The sequence below is a fragment of the Ictalurus furcatus genome, chromosome 16 (genome assembly GCF_023375685.1).
Source record: "Ictalurus furcatus strain D&B chromosome 16, Billie_1.0, whole genome shotgun sequence".
Classification (NCBI taxonomy): Eukaryota; Metazoa; Chordata; class Actinopteri; order Siluriformes; family Ictaluridae; genus Ictalurus; species Ictalurus furcatus.
Window position 1 is genome coordinate 21,054,941 of NC_071270.1, and position 22,971 is coordinate 21,077,911.

The following is a 22,971-nucleotide window of genomic DNA, read 5'->3' on the forward strand; positions in this document are numbered from 1 at the left end:
ATACTTATGGTTGTTTTTGTTAGACTTATTACAGGGCAGTTCTGTAACACTAACTACTGAACTCTGAAAGTGAAATAAGATGCTGTTGTAGCAGAATCATAAATAAAGGCATGAGATGAAAGGTTCATTTGACTGGCTGTGCAGAAGAAGACACAACATTTACAAAGATGCACAGTAAGCAGTAACGGCACTTACAGTGGTGCCTTTGTGAACCTTTTATTGTGAATTTTCTATATATCTACATAAATATGATCTAAAACATAATCAGATTTTCATACAAGTTCTAAAAGTAGACAAAGGGAACCCAATTATACAAATGAGACAAAAATATACTTGATCATTTATTTACTGTGGAAAATGATCCAATATTGCATATCCATGAGTGGCAAAAGTATGTGAACCTCTAGGATTAGCAGTTTATTTGAAGGTGAAATTAGACTTTTCTAATTGTGTTTTCAATCAATGGGATGACAATGAGGTGTGAGTGAGCACTCTGTTTTATTTAAAGAACATGGATCTATCCAAGTCTGATTTTATTTGTGGAAGTGTATAATCGAATGAATAAAGGAGATTTCTGAGGACCTCAGAAAATGAGTTGTTGATGCTCATCAGGCTGGAAAAGTTTACAAAACCATCTCTAAAGAGTTTGGACTCCACCAATCCACAGTCAGACAGATTGTGTACAAATGGAGGAAATTCCAGACTATTGTTACCCTCCCCAGGATTGGTAGACCAATAAAGATCACTCCAAGAGTAAGACGTGTAATAGTCCACAAGGTCACAAAGGAAACCAGAGTAACTTCTAAGTAACTAAAGGCCTCTCTCACATTGGCTACTGATAATTTTCATGAGTCCACCATCAGGAGAACACTGAACAATAATGGTGTGCATGGCAGGGTTGCAAGGAAAAAACCACTGCTCTCCAAAAAGAACATTGCTGCCCTTCTGCAGGTTGCTAAAGATCACAAGCCATAAGGCTGTTGAAAAAATGTTTTGTGGATAGATGAGACAAAAATAGAACTTTTTGGTTTATATGAGAAGGGTTATCTTAGGAGAAAGGAAAACACTGCATTCAAGCAGAAGAACCTTATCCCATCTGTGAAACATGGTGGTGGTAGTATCATAGTTTGGGCCTCTTTTACTGCGTCTGGGCCAAGACGGTTTGTCATCATTGATGGAACAATGAATTCTGAATTATACCAGAGAATTCTAAAGGGAAAATGTCAAAACATCTGTCCATGAACTGAATCTCAAGAGAAAGTGGGTCATGCAGCAAGACAACGGCCCTAAACACACAAGTCAAAGTCCTGACCTTAATTCAATAGAAATGTTGTGGAAGGACCTGAAAAAAGCAGTTCATGTGAGGAAACCCACCAACATCACAGAGTTGAAGCTGTTCTGTTCTGAGGAACGGGCTAAAATTCCTCCAAGCCGATGTGCAGGACTGATCAACAGTTACTGGAAATGTTTAGCTGCAGTTATTGCTGCACAAGGGGATCACACCAGATACTGAAAGCAAAGGTTCACATATTTTTGCCATTCACAGATATGTAAAACTGGATCATTTTCCACAATAAATAAATGACGAAGTAATATATTTTTGTCTCATTTTTTTAATTGGGTTTTCTTTATCTCCTTTTAGGACTTGCTTGAAAATCTGATGATGTTTTAGGACATATTTATGCAGATATATAGAAAATTCTAAAGGGTTCACAAACTTTCAAGCACCACTGTAGACTTCAGTTAGACATTAGTCTGTATTAGTTCCTTTTTTGGTCTTGTAAGAATGCACCCATGACTATCAGTTAGAAAATAATTACCTTGAAAAAAAATGGATTATTCTTAAACATTTCTGTTTCTTCAAGCACCTTATGAAGACAGTATTCCTACTAGTATGGCTGAACGGTTATGATCTCATATGCAAAAACCAAAGGCTCTGTTATGTTGTCGGCTTGGTTTGCGTACATGCTTTTGTGTCTATTTGCCTCCTTATTGGGAACTGTAAATCAATACAAAGATCACCTTTATCCTGTGATGAAATATTTCTATTCTGATGGACGGGGTCTCTTCCCAGATGAACCCGCCCCATCCAAAGAGTACACGGACTCCTTGAAAGGTTTGATGAGTGTGAAAATCATGTAAAACTTGTAATGTGGCCACCAGATCTCCCCATCACTATTCCTGATTGGGAATATCTTTTGGAAGAAAAGATTTTCATCCTTCCAGTACAGTTCCAGAGACTTGTAGAATATGTGCAAAGCTTCAGTGAAGCTTCCTGTGGTGGCCAATGCATTCTTTTAATTTGTCACCCTTCTGTAAATTCTCAAATGTTTATCATACCATGATAATTGCTTTACACCAGAAATCAGTCAATTTCTTCACTGAACAGTTGGTGTATAATAGTACTTTTTATAATAGTGCAATTTTTGCTACCTGCTTAGGTATTTAAATAGTTATTAAATATTTCAGGTTCACCCCGTCCATGGTGTTCCACGCCTTCTGCCCTGAGTCCCTAGTGATAGCCTCCAGGCTCTCTGTGACCCTGTGTAGGATAAGCAGTACAGAAAATGGATGGATAGTTCAAGTTCAAATGACCACCATTCATGAGCATTACCTTGTTACTTAATGCATCACACACTAGTAATTTTGGCTCACCATAATGTAGAATTTGGTAAAATAATAACAGATTTACTGTTATTTGATGTCACAGACCGTAAACAATTATCCAAACATATGAGCAATGATGGATGACAATTTCAGACTGAGAGACACAGAAACCTGTGGTGAGCTCTGACGACAGTGGAATTTTTCCTGATGATTTAGAGCCTGGCTTTTGGGGTGGGACTAAACACAAGTCTGCTCTGGCACAGAGGTTGCTGTTAGTGTGGGAACATAAGGTCTATGGTGATATTCATTTCCCCTATGCACAGGGAATGGACTGGCCCACTTACCAAAGGTGCCATCATTTCTACTGCAATCTCCAATGCAATACACCTCTGTACTAATATTCACCACAAAGCAAACCTGTCATTAAAGTACATTTCATTTCTAATAGTAGCTTCTAATGACTGAGATCAGTCATTTTTCACATGTTCTATAGGGGAAATGTTATGCTGTACAAGTTATACAGTATGTACAACCCTACATCTATGAACTGCTCCTAGATGTAAATGAGTGTGATCATGGTGCCATGAAATGGACTGGTGTCCCATCCAGGCTCTACTCCTGATCTTGATAAAGTGGTTGCTGAAGATGAATAGATACGGGTTTCCTTTCAAATAGGGTTCTATGTAGAACTAGATTAGGAACCTAAGAACCCTTTAGTTTTACAAAGAATCTCTGAGGAGCCCTTTTTAACAAATAGTGTGGACATGATAAGCTTTATTGGTCCCTTCACTGTAAATATCATTTATTCATAAGTGAGAAAGACAGTAGTTTTTTATTTAAACACTTTAGTCATGTTCACCTTCTAAAATAAACTCAAACAGATGATTGCCCGTCACACATTCCTCAGTTTAGGTTATTAAGAATGCATGGTATAAAAAATAATTTGGAGAAATGCAGTAGATTTAAAATAAATAAATAAATAAATAAATAAAACACAATAAACTGCATTCAGTTGGAAAGTGAGATGGTGTGATGCAGTTTATTTGAGATGATATGATGATAATTCTTGATTGATAATAAACGTAACCATATCTGTTAGATATTCTGTGCTGTTGCTAAGCAAATTATCTTCTCAAATCACTTTACATTAAAGTTCTTTAGAAAGTGGGAACAGTTCCAGGCTGTTTTCTTTCAGTTGTTGTAAATGGCTTTTGTCTTGTTCCAAACCAAGCTAAAACCCAGTGAGTGAGTGATTCAAACTAATGTTTGGATTTCCAGACTGTAATTATACAGATTAAGTAAGGCCACTGACGAGAACCAGATGTCAGCGGATATTGCTCAAAGCTTGCGGAGTATCACTCATTCATCATTCTGGATGACTGTATTGGTGACTGAACCCACCCTGATCTTACAGCTGATGAGTATATAAACTGTAGGAACCCAGAAGCAGAGATACTGGAATAAGTGGACCGAGCACTGAAGCAAGGTAACATTTGGTTTAAGAACTATTGTAATTCTGTGGATGTTGTGTTTATTTCAAAACTGTAACACAGTATAACCAAGAGGTTTAGTAACATTTGTTACGGTAACGTTTACCTTTATCTTTACCTGAAGGATGTGGACGTTGAGAACAGCACTGCTGGTGTCCCTCTTAGCATTTGTTTTTTCCAAACCAGTAAGTTTATTTAACAATCAGTTACTTAACTGTCAGTGCTTTTGCTAGTTTTCTAAAGTAAACCAAATATATACGACATTTTCAGTAACGCCAGGATTACACAGCAAGGCTTAGTATTTCACTTACATATTTGACTCTGTTTCCAGTTTTATCCATGGAATGGAAATAGACGTCTGGCAATAAACAGGGCATTTCAGGACTCTGACTCCGTGGAATCAAACGAATCAAGCAACAGCTCAGACTCGGATGATTCAAATTCATCTTCTGAATCTGATACGTCTAAATCCAGTGAATCTAGTGGTTTGGATACTAGCCACTCTGAATCCAATGAGTCTGCATTGTCGGAAGAGAATTTTCTCACCACTGCTGAACCAGAGATCACGAGCAGTATAACTGTACTACCACCATTGCCCACACAAGGACACGTCACCTGTTTTACTCTACACCTGGAAACTGAGCCTAGAGGAGACAACTTTTAGTTGCTGTACCTTAAAGCTTAACATAGTCAAGTGAATATTTCGTTTTTACCATTTAGTGATTTGCTGGTCCTATCAGGCAGTTTAAATTTCTAAAAGAAATGTTCCTGAATGTCCTATAAATGCATATATGAGACACTTTTGATTTTATTTCATTTTATTTAGATTTTTCTTTGGTTCATTGCACCTTACTGACTTTTATATACTGATTTTACATAGCAGTATTATACCAAAGGTAATATATATTCTGAGTATTCTACACTACGCATGAGTGGTAGAATCAAATATTTACAGTGCACCTTTGATCTGTTATGTTACATTAAATAAAATTGTGAAACCATTTACCATTAGTGACGAGAGTCAAATGTTCTGTTCAATATGCGCTTAAATGCCAACTTATCTGACAAATGTGCCCTGCATATGGTTCTAGAGCTAAACTGAGGTTGATGAAAAAAAAAATTTAAAAAACATACACACAGTCAGTTTCATGCGTAATAAATCTGGCTGGTCATTTTCAACACAAGTAAACATTTGTTTTAATCATTTCAAATGGCAACGAGAAGTCTTGATGCAGGTATTCTGTACTATTCAGAATTAATGTAGGTCTTGACTTGTGACTGCTATACACTACTCATTACTGGTGGCTGTTCTGGCATATGTGGCACATATCTATTTGATATGTTTAGTGTAGTTTTTAAGAAACTGAATGAGAGTACGTCAATTCCTCTTTGGATCGGTTCTTTACTGAGTGTGTAAATATCATTTTTTGCATTTGTACTTGTCTTTGAATTTTCTGCTGTGGTCCATGAAAACACATCATATGGGTGACTCCACTAGCTACATGTTAAACCTTCTAATAAGTTTTAAAGTCTGGAGGAATTATTAATAATTGAATAAATGAATAATTAATAATTATTGTTATATTAGATCCTTAACTACATATGTGTATGCATGTTGGTGTTTTTGTGCCGAATGCCCTGCTGAAAAAAACAATAGAAACCATCATAGAATTTGTAATGGTTTTAATGGTTATAATGGGAATTGTATTGGTTTTAATGTAAACTGTAATGGTCCCTGTGGGTCTCTACTGGTAGTTTGTTGCCTTCTGTTGGTGACATGTTATGTCTACTGGATACCATTAAGGAACAATAATGGTAATGATTAGCTGATGGTTGGTAATGGTATTTGCAGGGGAAACTATTAGAATTTTGGTGATGGTTTCTATTGTTGTTGGGTATTGTTTTGTTTTTCCATCAGGGCTCTTACACCAGTTCCAAATTAAATAGACAGTCAGAGGTGTGAAGTAGCAAATTACAATTACTTTGTTATTATACTTAAGTGTGGTTTATAAGTATCTGCATTTGAGTTTGAAGGCTTTTAACTTTTACCACATTTCACATGAAACAGCTCTACTTTCTCCTCACTATTTAAAAAATAATAATCCCTACATCTCTCTATAATCATGTATGTTTTTGTAAATTCATAAGGTGACTTTTTAGTATCAGACAGATTCAAGGAATGGAACTAATTTATTAACAAATCTAAACTTTAACAGATGTGAGAGCTAGAATGAGACCTAATTCCCATCACTGTAATCAAATCAGTTTGTACTGTGACAGCTAGCTATTACCATACAGCAAATTGATATGGTCAGTGTTACTGTCATGCTAGCGAGAGATATTAGGGATAAAGCTAGCCCTAGTTAGCCCTGGCTTGTGTTTTTCCATGTTCCTTGGTTCCTTGTGAAAGAGGTGCATCAGGAACTAAAAGTATGTGCTTTGAAATTGAGGAAGATGTTGTTTTTTTCTTGTGTGAATTTTTTTTTTTTTTTTGCACTTTTAGTTATTACACTTTAGGTATTATTTATGCTTTTCTATTTTAACTTTAATGATGAACTTGAACCTACGTCAACTTTTACTAGAAGATTTAATTAGATGAGTACTTTTACCACCTCTGGATACTGTTGATAGTAGACAGATGGTAAACAGTAAACAGAAATTGTAAGCATTTACTTTTACTTTTGATACTTAGTACATTAGTATTTGTCCTTTATACAAATACTTATATCAAGAGTACTCCTAGCTACTGAATTTTCACTTTTTAGAGTGATGTTTAATCATGTTATTCATAATTTAACTACACTTGTGGAAACTCCAAGCTACAAATTTTCTCATAAATAAGGGGAAAGTCTCTAAAGCACTTCATCAATAGACCATTCATGATTGTTATGGACGTCTATAAAGATTACAGCGCCCTCTTGTGGTCTGGTCACTTTAATATTTCACAAAGTTTTTTTTTTATTATGGTTTCATGAATGTTTGAAATTTATCTTCTAATTCCATTATTATAGACATACTGTGAAATTTGTTCACGCTTCTGTTTATAGTCTTTTTTTTTTACAGCTTGGAAATAATATCCTACACAATGTACACATTTGTGCATATTTGAAATATTAGTAAAGCTAGTTATATAGTAGCTAGGCTGTTTGCTATGGTGGATATTAAAGCGATTTAATTTTATATAAATGTTTGTTCAGACTTCTGTTTACTGCATATATTAACAGCTTGGTTAGATCCTACACAACATGCACAATCTTTCAGTTTGCAAATGTGTCTAATTTAAATATTAGGACTTTTTAGACAGCAGTGCTCATTTGCTATCTAGTTGGCGATGATGGATACACATTTTTAAAAATGTTGGGTTTTTATGCTTTGTATTTTTATTACTGGTGTTTATTGATGTTTCATTGAGTATTCAATAGGATCGATTTTGTTTTCATATACACCCTGATCAGCCATAACATTAAAACCAGGTGAAGTGAATAACAGTGATTCTCATTACAGTGGCACCTGTGAAGGGGTGGGATATATTAGACAGCAAGTGAACAGTCAGTTCTCAAAGTTGATGTGTTGGAAGCAGGAAAAATGGGCAAGCGTAAGGATCTGAGCGACTTTGACAAGGGCCAAATTGTGATGACTAGACGATTGGGTCAGAGCATCTCCAAAACAGCAGGTCTTCTGGGGTGTTTGTGCTATGCAGTGGTTAGTTCCTACCAAAAGTGGTCCAAGGAAGGACAACCGGTGAACCGGCCACAGGGTCCTGGGCGCCAAGGTTCATTGATGCGCATGGTGAGCGAAGGCTAGACCATCTGGTCGGATCCCACAAAAGAGCTACAGTAGCACAAACTGCTGAAAAAATTAAGGCTATGATAGAAAGGTGTCAGAACACACAGCGCATTGCAGATTGCTGCATATTGGGCTTTGTAGCCACAGACCGGTCAGAGCATGACAAAGAGTTCAAGGTGTTGACTCGGCCTCCAAATTCTCCAGATCTCAATCTGATCGAGCATCTGTAGGATGTCCTGAACAAACAAGTGTGATCCATGGAGGCCCCTCCTCACAACTTACAGGACTTAAAGGATCTGCAGCTAACGTCTTGGTGCCAGATACCACATCACACTTTCAGAGGTCTTGTAGAGTCCATGCCATGAAGGCTCAGAGTTGTTTTGGTAGCACAAGGGGAACCTACACAATATTAGGCAGGTGGATTTAATGTTATGGCTGATCAGTGAAGTGTTGTGGTGAAAAATCTGAAATAATAAAGTCTGATTATGATGAAATTAGGTTTATGTCTTCTTTTGAATAATTTGATTCTAAACAGTCTTCTAATCTAAAATAAAGAATTGGTTTTGAAGACTAACCATAGGACAAAGGATGCAGGGAACTGTGTGTTATTGCCAGTTCCATCAGTTTCATTCGGCACAACTGTTTTGGTAGTGTACTAACACTTACAGTGTTCATTTGTGCTAAGGTGTACTTAGATGCATTTATACATTTGAAAATAAGAATGAAGAAAGCATAATAAAAAAAAAGATTATAAATGAACAACCAGTCATTTTTGTTTTTTGAAAAAGGAAAAAAATGATTTTATTCATAAAGGATAACTTGATACAGGGGAGAATAAAATATATTACATAAACTTATCATAAATGATTGTGCAAATGTAGATTTGTTTAAAAGAAACAGATTTTTGACAGGTAACAAAATGCAGCCTCGGTTCTATACCGGGTTTGTCTGAGCTGTATTATTGTGTTCTGCTACTTATCACATGAAGTGAAGTGAGTCACTTGTCACCAGCAGGTTTGGGGTGTATTTAAGCGATGAGGACTTCAGGGTTCTCGTTCTTGAGCAATGCAGGCTGATCCGCTGCGTTGGTCTCCTCACTCTCATCGCTCTCAGAGGAGTTGCTGTCGGTCGTGGTAGTCGCGGTTGTGTTCTCCTCACTGCTCTGGCTGTCCTCCTCACTCTCCTGACTGGGAACGGCATCACTAGCACTGGAAGAGGAAGCTGCCTTCTGCTCTTGCTGGCTCGCGTCATCACTGTCCGTGCCACTGGAGGCGTCCACTCCCTGGTCCAGCCCAACATTGTGCACCTGCAGAGCCTGAGAAACAAGAGGAACTCACTGAGTCTCAGATATTGTAATGCTATTTTTTTTTTCAGTATAATGTTTCCTTTGAGATATTCCTTCTGGATTGTTTAGTTTGGCATGCATCAGGATATAAAGTACTATTCTCACCCCTAATGTAGCGACCTGAATGAATTTGAATGCTTCCTATTTACCTTGTACACTTTCAGATCCACACCATCATACTTGGTCTTGTCAGATCCATAGGATTTATGAGAAGAAGGTCCTTTCTCAATGTTGTTGCCATCCACATAATAAACGGGTTTCTTGTAGTCACTCTGGAAGCCAATGCTGTCCCCACGGCCATTAATAACAGGGATCAGAGTGGTCTCTACGATAGGAGGAGAACTGGTGGGCTCGCCATTCTCATCAGACTCATCGCTGTCACTGTCATCATCATCATCATCATCCTGAAGAAACAGCAAAGAAAATGAAGCCCGTCTGTGGAACCTAATACATTTCTTATCCTTGTGAATACATGTGAATGTTCTTATTTATCATAAATCATTATTTATTTTAGTCTCACAATTCCCGGGATATAATAGTCCTAGACAATAACATGAGTTTTGAAATAATTGAGTGCTGTACGTGTAAAAATTGTTGTTTTTTTTTTATAACAGCATGCACAGTGAAGACACAGTAAGACTCATAACCCTGGCACATGCAACATATTTAAACTATTATAAAATGATTTTTTTCGTCTGATCTCTTTTATGTGGAAAGAGTGTCTCATAAGGTCGGCAGATGGGATGAGTTTCTTTTACCTCTTCAGAGCTAACATCAGCAACCGCAGTGACTTTCAATACCTGAAACAAAAACACCAGAGTGAAAAAAGAAGATGCACTCACTTTAAGATACAGTATGTGCCGAGTAGTAATTATAAAACACTTGAAATTAGGTAGGCTTTGTGAATATGGCTACTGTGATTCTTTTTCCATTGATGCTCTGAGAGGTTAAAAACGAACCCCAAAGCCGTACAGAGGTGCGTGCAAAACATATGTAATGTCCAAAATGCTCACCTGAGTATCAACAGGCTGCACGTCAGCGCTCTCTGAGCTGCTGGCTGAACGTTTCACCTGTAAGTTAACCACAAAACAGAGACTCATCCGACGGGAATTCTGTGACACGAAGGAATTTTCCTGCCAGCTTATTGAAATATTCCTTCCTAAAGTAATGTCTCGGATACGGTTAGATTTGAAATGTCTTACAGAGAGCACAACAGACCTCCATACAATAATGCAAAGGTTAGTTTAGAAGTAATGTTGTTTGCTCTGAACTTACAGGGTGACAATAGACCGCTGCGAAAAGGAGCACGAAAACAATGACAGCCTTCATTTTCCTTGGTGTGTTCTAGAAAAGTAGAAAGGTTACATATTAGCTTCTGATCATTCCAACCTGATTAATCATACACAAATTAATAAGATTTGAGGAATGCATGTCATAAAAGCATTCTTTCCTTCCATATCAGTATGTCAACACACTGAGGGGATTGCCTCAATATAATCTTCATAATGGTTAAACTATAAACTGTCTCAATTAGCTTTTTGGGCTTGTACATTTTTCCACAAGGAAGTGTGCCTAAATCAAGTCGGCCACTACATTTTTGGCAGACGGGGAACAGTTTCCCTTCTAACTGCATCCAGCTTTCACCATGAAACAACCCTTTTTTTTGTTTTCCTTTTTAGCCACGATAACACTACATCAGCATTAAACTGGAGTGGTGAGTGTTTAGCTATGCTATAATAATATCCTTCCAGTGTGTAATTCTTCAAGTTATTTGTAGACAGCTGCCAGCCACTAGAACTACAACATTATATTTTAGTAAATGTTTCTCATTAGGGACTTTACTATGGCAAGACATTTTGTGTCTTTGATGGAAACATGAAACACAATGTAAAATACTGAAGGCCGTAAGGAACATCGTGCCGGCTACTTCAGAGGTTTTTCAGTTAACTGGTGGTGTTATTATTAGTCTTTGGTATGAGGCTATAATTGGGTGGTTTTTGTAACTGAAATAAATGAGTCAGCTGACCAATATAACTTCCTCTTCTGTTATTCACATTTTTCCTCAATAAACTGCACTTCAATCATTTAGATTAGTTCTGTCATTTTTAATACAATGGACAACGTTTAAGATTTCACGAATTTGATTCCTCAGTTTATTTCACAGATTGACATTTAGAGAGAGAGAGAGAGAGAGAGAGAGAGAGAGAGAAAAGTTTTAAAAACTTTTAGCTTGCATAAGCTATAAACTCAAACAACCCTGGCTGAAATGTTCTATAGAAAATCTATAGATGCCCTTTACGATATAAAGTGTCCTTAATTCAACAAATACATTCAACCACCAATCAATCACGACCTCACAAAATCAAAATGTGTAAAAGTACAGTATGAAGCATAAAAGTCGTCTCTTACCTGTTCCTCAGCTGCTGTGAATCTAACCTTCTTGCTGCTGTGTGGTAGAGGATCCACCACTACTTTCCAAGTCTCTTGCTTGAGATCTTGTTTTGTTTTGATGCTCACAGCTGCTTGGCTTTTAAACCCTGCTGCCTCTGGATTCAGCCAATCAAAGTGCATTCTGTGATGTCACGAGTTTTACCGCTGCTGTCCCACCTTTTCTACTCCCACTCTTCCTGTGGGTTCTGTGGCTAGCCAATGCAAACATTCAGCACCAGGCATAGTGAGGTAGAAAAAAAGAACATGTCTTGGATTGTTTTCAATGTTACAGACATTTTCAGACTGTTTGTGCAATGCCACATTTGTTGGCAGCCATAGTATCTATTGTACAGGCATATATTGCAATGACAGTCAGTCTTTTGTACTTTGTTAATAGGATAAATCCACATTAATTAGCAGGGGTGGAACATAAGGAACTACATGTATTCCTTACAGTACATGAGTAAATGTTTCACTGTAACGTTACATTTTTTGTTTTTTATAAATGACTATAATTGAATTATGTTCATTTTAGTTAAGTTAAAAAAAATCAACTTCACTACATTTATTGTTGAGCACCATTACAGAGTGAATAATAATAATAATACAACCCTTGAAGACTGTAAGCCAAATAAAAGACAGTACGTGTATGTGTATTTTAAAGACTCTATCAAAATAAAGCAGTTTCTGAAAATCTACATTTCAGGCACCAAATGTTTAATCAGCAGCAGCAATGCCTGATATAGTGTAAGCGAAAACCTGTGGAGATATCAGCATTTCACAAATCAACATATACCCTGCACAAACTTCTGCAAGTAAACCATTAACTATCCGAGTGAGTGCGGAGACTTCTAAACTTAATATGACACTTCAATGTTTGTAGTGATTATGTGTTATGTATATAATATATCTAAGTGCTGTTACAGCCCATAGGTAACAAAGAGCATCAGTGCTAGATAGCTAACTATGTCGTTAGAAACATGTATTATGAATTACCAGGAGCTAGCTAGCTAATGAAACCCAACAGCATTTAGCTAAGTTAGCTATCTAGCTAACATAATCTCTCTTCGTATACTGTTGATAATGGAGATGGTGTTCACTTCAGCATAGCTCACTTGCTTAGTTCACATAATTGTTTTAAAAAATGCATTACTCTGATATAGATATTTTATATATAAATATTTTACACGCACACACACACACACACACACACACACACACATATATATATATATATATATATATATATATATATATAGATATATATATATATGTATGTATATATATATATATTTACACACACACACACACACACACACACACACACACATATATATATATATATATATATATATATATATAATATATTTACACACACACACGTACATATATATATATATAGATATATATATATATATATATATATATATATATATATATATATATATATATATATTCAGTCATGATTTGTAGACATGTAAAAGTGTTATTACTGTAAATTTACATGTAATTTACAAAATTACTGTTATTTACATGTAAAGTAATTACTGAAGTATTTTTTCTCCAGACAACTTATTAAGTCTTACTAGAGTAATTTGCTTGATCAGTATGTTTTTTTTTACTCAAGTAAATACATACTACAGTATCAGTAACTTCACTCCTTTACATTATTACTCATGCACTCTTTACACCACTGCTAATTTGCTATTATGTGTGATTGTAAATTGTCATATTTGTAAAGTGTTAAAATTGTGCTTACTTTAACATCGGAGACAATGCCATGCAAAAATATAAAAGATTTTATCTAACTGGCTCTGAAAAATTCAGCTTGTTCTAGACTAATCGTGAGTAATGGAGACGAACAAGACCAAGCCTGAATTAACACCAAGGCATGACACATACAGTGGAAATTGTTGAAACTCAGTATTCCATAAATGCAGCACTCTTATTCAGTGATCTCCAGAATTATTGTCACCCTTCATAAAAACGGAACAAAAAATACCATATATTAAACATATAACATGCAAAATGAACAGCACACTCACAACTAATATTTGGTTTCTATAAGAAGGACTACAGCATAGTCCAATAGATTAAATAGTCTAATCTATTGCTATATTTAACAGTGCATATTAAGTTATTTTGGGGTTTTTTTACTGTTGTTTTTTTTTGTGCAAAAATGATCTTAATTAATTGAACCTGTCTTTAATTTCCTAATTTCTTTATATATTAAATACATGCACATGAAATACATATTGTTAACTTAGTATGTTTATTTATTCATTTTGACCTTAAATCGATTTTCTTAAATGTATTGCATGACAGATAGATAGATAGATGATAGATAGATGATAGATAGATAGAACAGATAGATGATACATGATAGATAGATAGATAGATAGATGAGATCTGGCATTCAGGTTTTTAGTGCATTTTTTGTGTAAGTTCAGCATTGCACTAAGCACCTTATATCTGTATATGGAGACTGATATGAATTTGGGCTACGTCTACTATTTTTGAAATGCATCATGTCCCTAAAAGGCCCCTCCATTTAGGGTTTGTCAATTTCACTAGTGACTCTTCTGCCTGTCTAAACTGTAGTATTTCTTTGTTTTGCCTTGAAATTTGACTAAAATGTTCTCTCTGTCAAGCACAACATCAGATTTACTGAAAGGTTCTGGTCTTGTCACCAGGAGATACAGCTTCTGGGCTACTTCAAATGAATCCCTCTTTTATACAAAAAACAAATATGATATGTGGTACTATTGTTCATTTTGAACAATTTAAGCTGATGAAAGAAAATTCCAGACAGTGGGACATTCCAGAGCTGTACATCATGATTGTCATCATGTTTGATTAAATAGAACATCTAAATGTTTATTAGGGTTCATGATTTGTCGACCTGTCATGAGCTGCACCTCAAGGCAATGATAATGCATTCTCCATGAGAGATTGATAGAGTGATTTACAGCATGTGAGGTCTTCAACTGTATGATGCCTCATGTAAAGGTGAGTTATAGAGTCTGTGCAGGGTGTTGACTAAAAAACATCACAGAGAAAGAACTTCATCAGACACTCTAATCCTAGGTTGTAACCTAGAAAGATTTAGATGCATCAAAACATGTTACACTGAAGTGCTGTTGGACTGAGGAGAGAAGAAGCGCAATGTTTTTCTTCACTCGGGTTCTTGGCACAGGCGAGAAGTCTATAGTTTGTGTCTGGAATTTTCAAATGTTAAAATAAGCATCTCGCTGTACCGTATTGGCTGCCAAGCTGCCCGTGGTTCCCAGACGGATTAACACAACGACACCACCACATTACCACAAGATTACAGAAACTTTCCCACTTTCTGCAATAATCACACAAGTGAGCTTTGCAGCAAATAACCTGCTGTCTACACATTCAGCAGAGCTCATGAACTCAAGATCTCAAGGTCATTGCATTGTACAATGTGATTCTTAAAATGCTTATTTTTTAAACTTAAAATTTGATTTAAAGTCAGTAGTTCGAGATCGCAAGGCAAATCACAGGTTTATATTATAATAGGCTTAGACGTTATTGTTTCTCATTTTTGGAAGGAGTCTCCAGTGTCAGCATTTACAAAAAGCTCAACAAAGGCTGTATTTGATCACGAGGTTCAATCACTTTGGTGTGAGTAAGAACATAAGTGAAATGGTCTATAAAAATCTTGTTGAAAGTATTTAAACTTTTAACATGACCTCGTGGTATGGAACTTTTGAGCGTTAAAAACAGGGTCAAGCTGTCCAAGATTGTAAATGAAGCCAGTAAGATAATCTGCATGACACAGAGACATCTGAATAATCTATACACATGTAAAGTCAAGCAAAAGGCTTTAGTGATAGTAGATAGATGTGTCTCACCCTCTTCATGGTGAGTTTCACCTGTTGCCATCAGGGAGGCCTTATAGGCAACCACGTGCAATGAAGAATGTTTAACAGTTATCTTTTGTGCCTAATGCTGTTCAAATTTTAAATGCAAGTGACTGGTGATGTTTGTCTTGTCTTGTATGTTTTTGATGCATATTTATATATTGTTTGTGATGTATTGTACAGTGAAGCCAGAGACAATTTTCCACAACGTGGATAATAAAGTAAACTAACTAACTAACTAACATGAATGATAACACGAGCTAACTTATTTTGTGGACATTCCACAGCATCGAACATAACAAGGAACAGATCAACAAAAAAGTAAGACCTGTCATTTTTTAAAAATAAAAATTTGTAATTGTTGGCAAATTGCTGTGATATAAGAGAAATATAACACTTCTGAAAGCACTCTTATAGGAACAGAATTAACTTTATGGTGGTAATATACTCTATCACACCACCCCATCGTTGGTTATTTTCCTATAACAGCACTGTCTAACGAGTTTAATTCCTTTTATATTGCTCAATTTATCCATTTATTCCTTATCTATTGCTCATTTTATTTATCTATCAGTTGTTCAATAAAAGTGTGACACTATAAAAGCCATTTTGAGAGGTTACTGCAAAAAACCCATTATGGCATAGCAATAACTTGTCAAATAGTTCTCAATATAAGCAAATTCTTTTCTGATTAGAGACTATACCATTTACGAATCTTGGTTAATCAATAAAGGCTGAAATGCAACTACAGTGCCATAGTGCTCATTCTGGCCTTAGCATCAGCATTTGGTATTTCATAGAAATGTAGTCACTTACTCTAAACTGAAGCTTTGTAACGTTTCACACAAGTTGAATCAGGTGAAAACCATGTAGGCCTTACTAGTAGAGAGTCCATGGAAAATATCAAGGAACGTATTTCCCGTATGCCCGATCACTGGCCCCTATTTTGCCATTTGACTCTTGTGGAAAATCAAGAAATAATACACATGGCTTTAACCGAGCCCTGGTCCCACAGCATTGGTTTATGAAGCTGATGTCACCTTTTATAAGAGTGAAACTCATATTGCTACAGGTTCTGCACCATAAAATGCGACTCAAGCCACCAATCTCTGTGGTCAGTTTGTTTGGAAATGTTACGGGCATACAAGGTTTTTGCTTAGCCACACATGTTTTTTAAAAGATCATTGAAATAAACTATTAGGTCCTGCACCATTAAACAGTATATGAGAGTATTAATAAATGGTTGGAAAAATTACGTGGTCTAGATTAGACTTTTTTTTATAAAGGGGAATAGCATTGTGTCATATTAATCATTAAAGAGTAGAATAACTCTGTTGAGGAATTGAAGGTGGGAAAGACAGGAACCCACCATGAATATAAACCTCTTAACCCTCTCTAATATAGCGATCAGCTGCACATGAAGTTTACATGTGTGTAGTAGTGTGTTAGTGGGTCTAAAGGCATAAAATGGAGTTGTCCAATGTGGACCATAAAGGGTATTCCTGAAAGCTCTGGGATTTTTATGAGTGGTTTAAAGTGGTAGGTTTTTAACCAAAATGCCTGAGAGACATGTTGCCTTGTTGGGCTTTACCTCATTAAGTCCAATCCATAGCCAGGAAATAGATCGTCTATTGTAAATTCACATTAAGAACAGTTTATAGGGATTCCTTATGAGCAAAACAGAAAGAAAAACAGGATTTGAACAGCAAAGCGAAATTGCTGCCTGTTATCTCTGAGTAAAAGGATTAGTTTACATATGTTTCCAAGCATAATTTCTAGCAAACTAAGCCATTTGTTATAAAGTAAAAGTATGACAATTATATGCAGTTGCATGAACATACTAGTAAATAGGGCTGTAAGACATGAGTCTCTCATGAAATGTTTTCTACATTGACTTGGACTTGTCTTTGTGTTATTGTCATTTGCATTTGGACTTATCTAGGTTTTTGGCATTGCTCTCACTAAATAGGTTCTTGATCTCATACGAAAGCTTGTAAAAATCATTTCTTTGCATGCATAAAGTTTGAAAAGAAGTGCTTAATTTGTCTAGAAAACATAGCCTAGTAATTGGTGCAATGCATGAAAGAAGTCAAATAGTTGAAGGCTTAAAAGATTTGGCCTTGAAAAGGATTTGGTGATTTTTGGTCTCAATCTTGATTCATTCTTAGTTTCATTTGACCTCGATCTTGACTTAAGCCCCTTAAGACTCGGTCTTGACTCGGTCAGGACTCTGCTAGTCCTGGTCTTGGACTTGACAATGGTGGTCTTGACTACAGCCCTACTTGTAAATGTTCATTCGGGCAGTGGTGGCTTGGTGGTTAAGGCTCTGGGTTACTGATCGGAAGGTCGGTGGTTCAAGCCCCAGTACTGCCAAGCTGCCACTGTTGGGCCCTTGAGCAAGGCCCTTAAAACTCTCTGGATTAAGGGGTGCTGTATCATGGCTGACGCTCCGCTCTGACCCCAGCTTCCTAACATGCTGGGGTAAGCGAGGAAAAGAATTTCACTGTGCATATGTATAAATATGCATATGTGATAATTAAAGACTCATTATCATTCAGTAAGAAATAAAAGCTTCAGAATGTGCTGTTACAGGAATATAATTAATGACAGGGTAGTGCGGTGCGGCCGAATGCAACGCAGAGTTAGTAATCTGCAAAAAACAAAAGTAATCTCAGCATGTGAAAATATCTTGAAAATAGCCAAATTTATCTAGCATTTCTTATTATAAGATTACAGTAAACCAAATATGAGGTCATTAAACCTATTTCTGGACATTATTGTGCATTTCAAGCTTGTAGTTTTCTCATTCTGTTGGCAGATAATTTTGCTTCCTTATACAAATAAATGTTTAAAATGAGCAAAATTATCTACAAAAAAAAAAAAAACTACAGTATTTCTAGCTTGAAATGAGTACAAATGGCATTAAATAAGTTTAATAATCTTATATTTGGTTTATTGTAATCTTATAATAAAAAATACTAGATAAATTAGACTATATTCAAGGTATTTCCACTCGCTAAGATGTCCCTTTTTTGCAGTGTATCAACACAATAAAGTTTTTTCAATAACAGCACATCCTGAAGTGTTTTATTCCTCTTCTACCACAATAATCTGCCAATGATTGCATTTTATTAATGAGTGTATTAATAATGAAAGAATGGCATCTCTCTCAAGGTAATAAGGCAAAAAAAAAAATGCAGCTTGTCATGTTCCTGAGAAACCACAAAGCACCACTTTCCTTAAGAGATAAACTGTTATTGTTGACACTGGAGACTCCTTCCAAACATGTTAAATAAACTTCTCCTTGCAGAAAACTTCATCATATTAGTAATCACACAAAATCTGTTTACGTGGTGTGTCCACCACACAAGTCCTTGTGTTGTTACAATAGACAGATAATGTATCAGTACTACAATATTTCATTAAGTAAGTGCATTAATAGAAACCTTGCAGCCAGAACTAGTATCTGAGCTACTGTTATAAAAAGTTAATCAACATGTTTGGACTAATCAGATTCAAGAATTCAACAGTAGTGTGGTATAAATACAAACAGAAATGATTTTGTGGTTAATGTAGAAAAAATGTAAGTGCCAGTGTGTGTTCAGTGCTATGTCATGTTTGCGCATTGGATTAAGCAACAATGTTTGCTGTACAGCATGTATTTTTCATTTTGATGCAAGGGTTATTAATAGTCACCTTTTTAAGACAGTGCCTCAGATGTATACAGTATTCAACTGCCTGCCATGTTGGTTCTGTCTATTATCTGGAACAAGCCTTTTGTTCTGTGGTGCATGATGGGATAGGTAAGTGCAAAAGCCCTTATAATGCCACATTTCATTTGCTTGATATATTTAGTCCAGCATTGCATGTTTTTCGTGTATGACATTTGTTCATATTTTCCAGTAGGTCTGGAAAAAGCAACACTTCCACGTGCATGGCTGTGTGTGGGAATCCATATGTGTAACACTTCATACAGATCGCTCTGTTTATTTAAGTAACCAGATGCAAGAAATGCATTTGGTACACACAAAGGAAATGTTATGATTTATTTGTTGTTTTACAAAGTTGAATGTTCTGTCTTCACTTGTATTTTGAACAAAACACTGTTCAAGTCCAACAGCAGCCCAAATAAGAACAATAAAGTTAATCTTGTGGAAAAACTCTTAAAACAAAACGGGACATCTCAGCCTTCGAGAAAACAATTTTTGCCCCGTTTTGACTACAAAAAGCTTAAGCAGATGTTTGAACAACAGTTCAAGAATTAATGAGACACTTTCTAAATGAATGCTGTTTGTTTGGAAAATGTGTCCATTTAAAAGATATTAATACTTTATTGTGACATGGTTGTGTTTGGTTTAGAGAATAGCCACAAATATTTATGACCTTTTCAAGCCATGTTGCACAACCACCAACTTTTGTGTTGACAACGTGGCCAATGATCTGCTCTTTTTTGGTGTATTAATGTATTAAAGCTCCAGTCAAGAGAAGCAAAAATGGTGCCATGGCTGTCTGACTTTCCTAACCAAGTGACTATTAAATTGATCTAGTCTCTGTTGTTGAAGTAGTGAAATTAGGCCTTACAATTGCAGCATTTTTTATTTGGTTAATTTTTTTTTAATGCTTTTACTGATGGACAACCTAAAAGGTAGATACTGAAAGGTGTGTCAGTGTTGCATTGTTTACTGTAACATAATTTCAGCCTAAAAACCTTCAGAAAATAAACCATGTACAGTGCGGTTCATTTTGCACTGGAGAAAGACTTCACAAGAAACTTCTAAAATCGCTGTTTATATGTGTGTGTTCACTGTTATGATGCAGTCTGATGTATTTTTGGCTTCCACCCCCGCTTTCCTCAATGACTGGACCACCATGCTTCCTGTCTCTCAGACCTGTCTTCACTGTCCTCTGAGTCACTGTGCTGAACAAACCTTGTGTTCCTCATCAGAGGGTTACGTGTAAGGATGTAAGGGTAACTGTAAGGCTTACAACACATGTTTAAAGAGAAGTTTGTTCATAACCTTGTCTACAAAGATATCAACTTTATCTGATTTAGAATTGCTAGGAATGATAGTGTGCAGGTTGTCTCTGGTATTTAGAGCAGAGATTTTGAGGGAATAATGTCATATGATTGTTATACTGCTACACTACATTACACTGACAAACCCAAAACTTAATCATTTCTAACCATGAACTTTTTTTTAGATTAAATATAGTATAAATATATATATATAATTAGGTTAATTGGCAGCAGGTCAGTAACATGATATAGAAATAGTATCCTAGAGATGCAGAGACTCTCAGAAGTAAAGATGGGATGGAATCTGGATGGAAGCATATGTTGCTCTAAAACCTGTATATACCTTTCAGCATTGATGGTGCCTTTCCAGATGTGCAAGCTGCCCATTCCATAGGGCACTACTGCACCTCCATACCATCAGAGATGCAGTCTTTTGAACTGAGCGCTGATAAAAAAAAAAAAAAAAAAGCCGGATGGTCCCTCTCCTCTTTAGTTTAGAGGATGCGGTGTCCATGGTTTCCAAAAAGAATTTTGAATCGTCTGACCACAGAACAGTTTTCCACTTTGCCTCAGTCCATTTTAAATGAGCTTTGGCCCAGAGAAGATGGCAGCGTTTCTGGATCATGTTCACATACGGCTTCTTCTTTGCATGATAGAGCTTTAACTAGCATTTGTGGATGGCACAGTGAACTGTGTTCATAGACAATGAGTTCCGGAGGTGTTTCTGAGCCCATGCAGTGATTTCCATTACAGAGTCATGCCTGTTTTTAATGCAGTGCCACCTGAGAGCCCGCTGATCACGGGCACGCAATATTGATTTTCACCCTTGTCCCTTGCGCACAGAGATTTCTCCAGAGTCTCTGAATCTTCTAATGATATTATGTACTGTAGATGATGAGACATTCATAGTATTCATAATTTTACATTGAGGAACATTATTCTGAAATTGTTCCACAAATTGTAGATGCAGTTTTTCACAGATTGGTGAACCTCTGTCCATCTTTACTTCTGAGAGACTCTGCCTCTCTACGATACTCTTTTTATCCCCAATCATGTTACTGACCTGTTGGAAATTAACCTCCAGCTGTTTCTTTTTAGTAACACTTACGTTTCCAGCCTTTTGTTGCCCCGTCCCAACTTTTTTTTAGACGTGTTGCGGCCATCAAATTGAAAATTACCTTATTTTTTTCTTAAAATTGTACATTTACTCAGTTTAAACATTTGATGTGTTTTCTATGTTCTGTTGTGAATAACATATGGGTTTTGAGATTTGCAATCTGCATTCTGTTTTTATTTACATTTTACACAGCGTCCCAACTTTTTTGGAATTGGTATGCTGCCTTTGAAAACTGCCTCAAGCCAAGACAGAGAGACATCAAGGTAGTTGATAGGCCACATTTAAAGTGTTGATGTTGTCTTGGCAAGCCCTCAGTCAGCTGGTTCCTGTATCCAGGCCAACAGTAATTTGTTCATGGAACCAAACAGATTCAGGGTGAGTTGTAAAAGGACAGTGTTTTTTTTGTTGTTGTTGTTTTTTTTTTCATTAACAAGATGGCAGTAGTTCATTTTGAACCATGCTTTTATATTATAAAAAATGTAGGTTAGTGACTGTGATGGTTCATGGTTCAAGGTTTGTTGGCTAAAAATACCCAAGAAGGACAGATTAAAATAATTGAACATATGCTTTTTAATAATAAATAATTTGTAACTGCCTAGTAAATGTAACAAACTAGCAGTGTCTTAATGTTACATTAGCTACCTAACATTGCAGTGAGGGGCTCACTGCTGATTAGCACCATAAAATGACTAAGTATAGCTAGCTAGAATTACAGTAAAAGGTTGTCTTATTAATTGGGTATTGTTGTGGATAAAAATGACATGAAATAAACAGGAGGGAGACCTAGTATGAGTAATATGTAATTTTATTGAAAATTCACAGGACTGGTTGGATTCACACTTTAAGATCTTTAAGAGTAACACACTATGGTTTATTAGTCACAGAGAAATATAAGAGCTGAGGAGGGCAGGCTGAGAAACACACACACTCTCGTACAGTCAAGGGCAGGCGTGCAGACATAACACACACAAAGGCCCAACGCACACACATAACATTATGAGATAACAACATGACACTAAGGTCTCTCTATAATTGTTTTCTCTCTCTCTCACTTTCAATCCTAATGGTAGTCAGAAAGTCCTCTTTCAAAACATCATGCTAAATTTGATAAGCCTCTTTCAAAACATCATGGTAAATTTGATAAACCTTTTTTTAAACATCATGGTAATTGAGATGAGCTCTTTTTAACCCTATTGGTATTGAAATCATAGTCTTTCTAAAATATATTGGTTATCTACTGTGTAAATACAGTATAAATACTGGAGCTTGAGCTCCAGGTGTCAGATCAC

General features: G+C 36.1%; 1 protein-coding gene and 1 long non-coding RNA gene across 3 annotated transcripts; one reads left to right on the top strand and one right to left on the bottom strand.

Annotated features, from left to right (window-relative positions):
- Positions 1-3,595: 3,595 nt before the first annotated feature.
- On the top strand, positions 3,596-5,133 carry LOC128620509 (uncharacterized). The gene is made up of 3 exons (XR_008388157.1): positions 3,596-4,093; positions 4,222-4,282; positions 4,429-5,133. It is a non-coding gene; the product is annotated as an uncharacterized LOC128620509 (long non-coding RNA).
- A 3,482-nt stretch (positions 5,134-8,615) lies between these two features.
- spp1 (secreted phosphoprotein 1) lies at positions 8,616-16,618 on the bottom strand. 2 transcript variants are annotated; one of them, XM_053645563.1, is made up of 7 exons: positions 16,365-16,618; positions 11,638-11,870; positions 10,504-10,572; positions 10,242-10,298; positions 9,987-10,028; positions 9,378-9,632; positions 8,616-9,198 (listed from the first exon to the last, which is right to left on the bottom strand). In XM_053645563.1, the coding sequence occupies exons 2-7, from the start codon at positions 11,797-11,799 to the stop codon at positions 8,911-8,913; spliced, it is 873 nt and encodes a 290-aa protein (XP_053501538.1). In that variant the 5' UTR covers positions 11,800-11,870; positions 16,365-16,618; the 3' UTR covers positions 8,616-8,910. The 2 variants fall into 2 exon arrangements, with proteins under 2 accessions (XP_053501538.1, XP_053501539.1); XM_053645564.1 differs by lacking the exon at positions 16,365-16,618 and having other exon boundaries at positions 11,638-11,920.
- Positions 16,619-22,971: the final 6,353 nt, after the last annotated feature.

Bases quoted from the DNA above. Each gene is read 5' to 3' on its own strand.
- spp1 (XM_053645563.1), bottom strand. From the start codon at position 11,799: ATGCACTTTGATTGGCTGAATCCAGAGGCAGCAGGGTTTAAAAGCCAA. The intron at 10,573-11,637 runs GTAAGAGACGAC...CTACTTTTCTAG, and splicing joins TCACAGCAGCTGAGGAACAG to AACACACCAAGGAAAATGAA. The intron at 10,029-10,241 runs GTGAGCATTTTG...TTTTTGTTTCAG, and splicing joins TGCAGCCTGTTGATACTCAG to GTATTGAAAGTCACTGCGGT.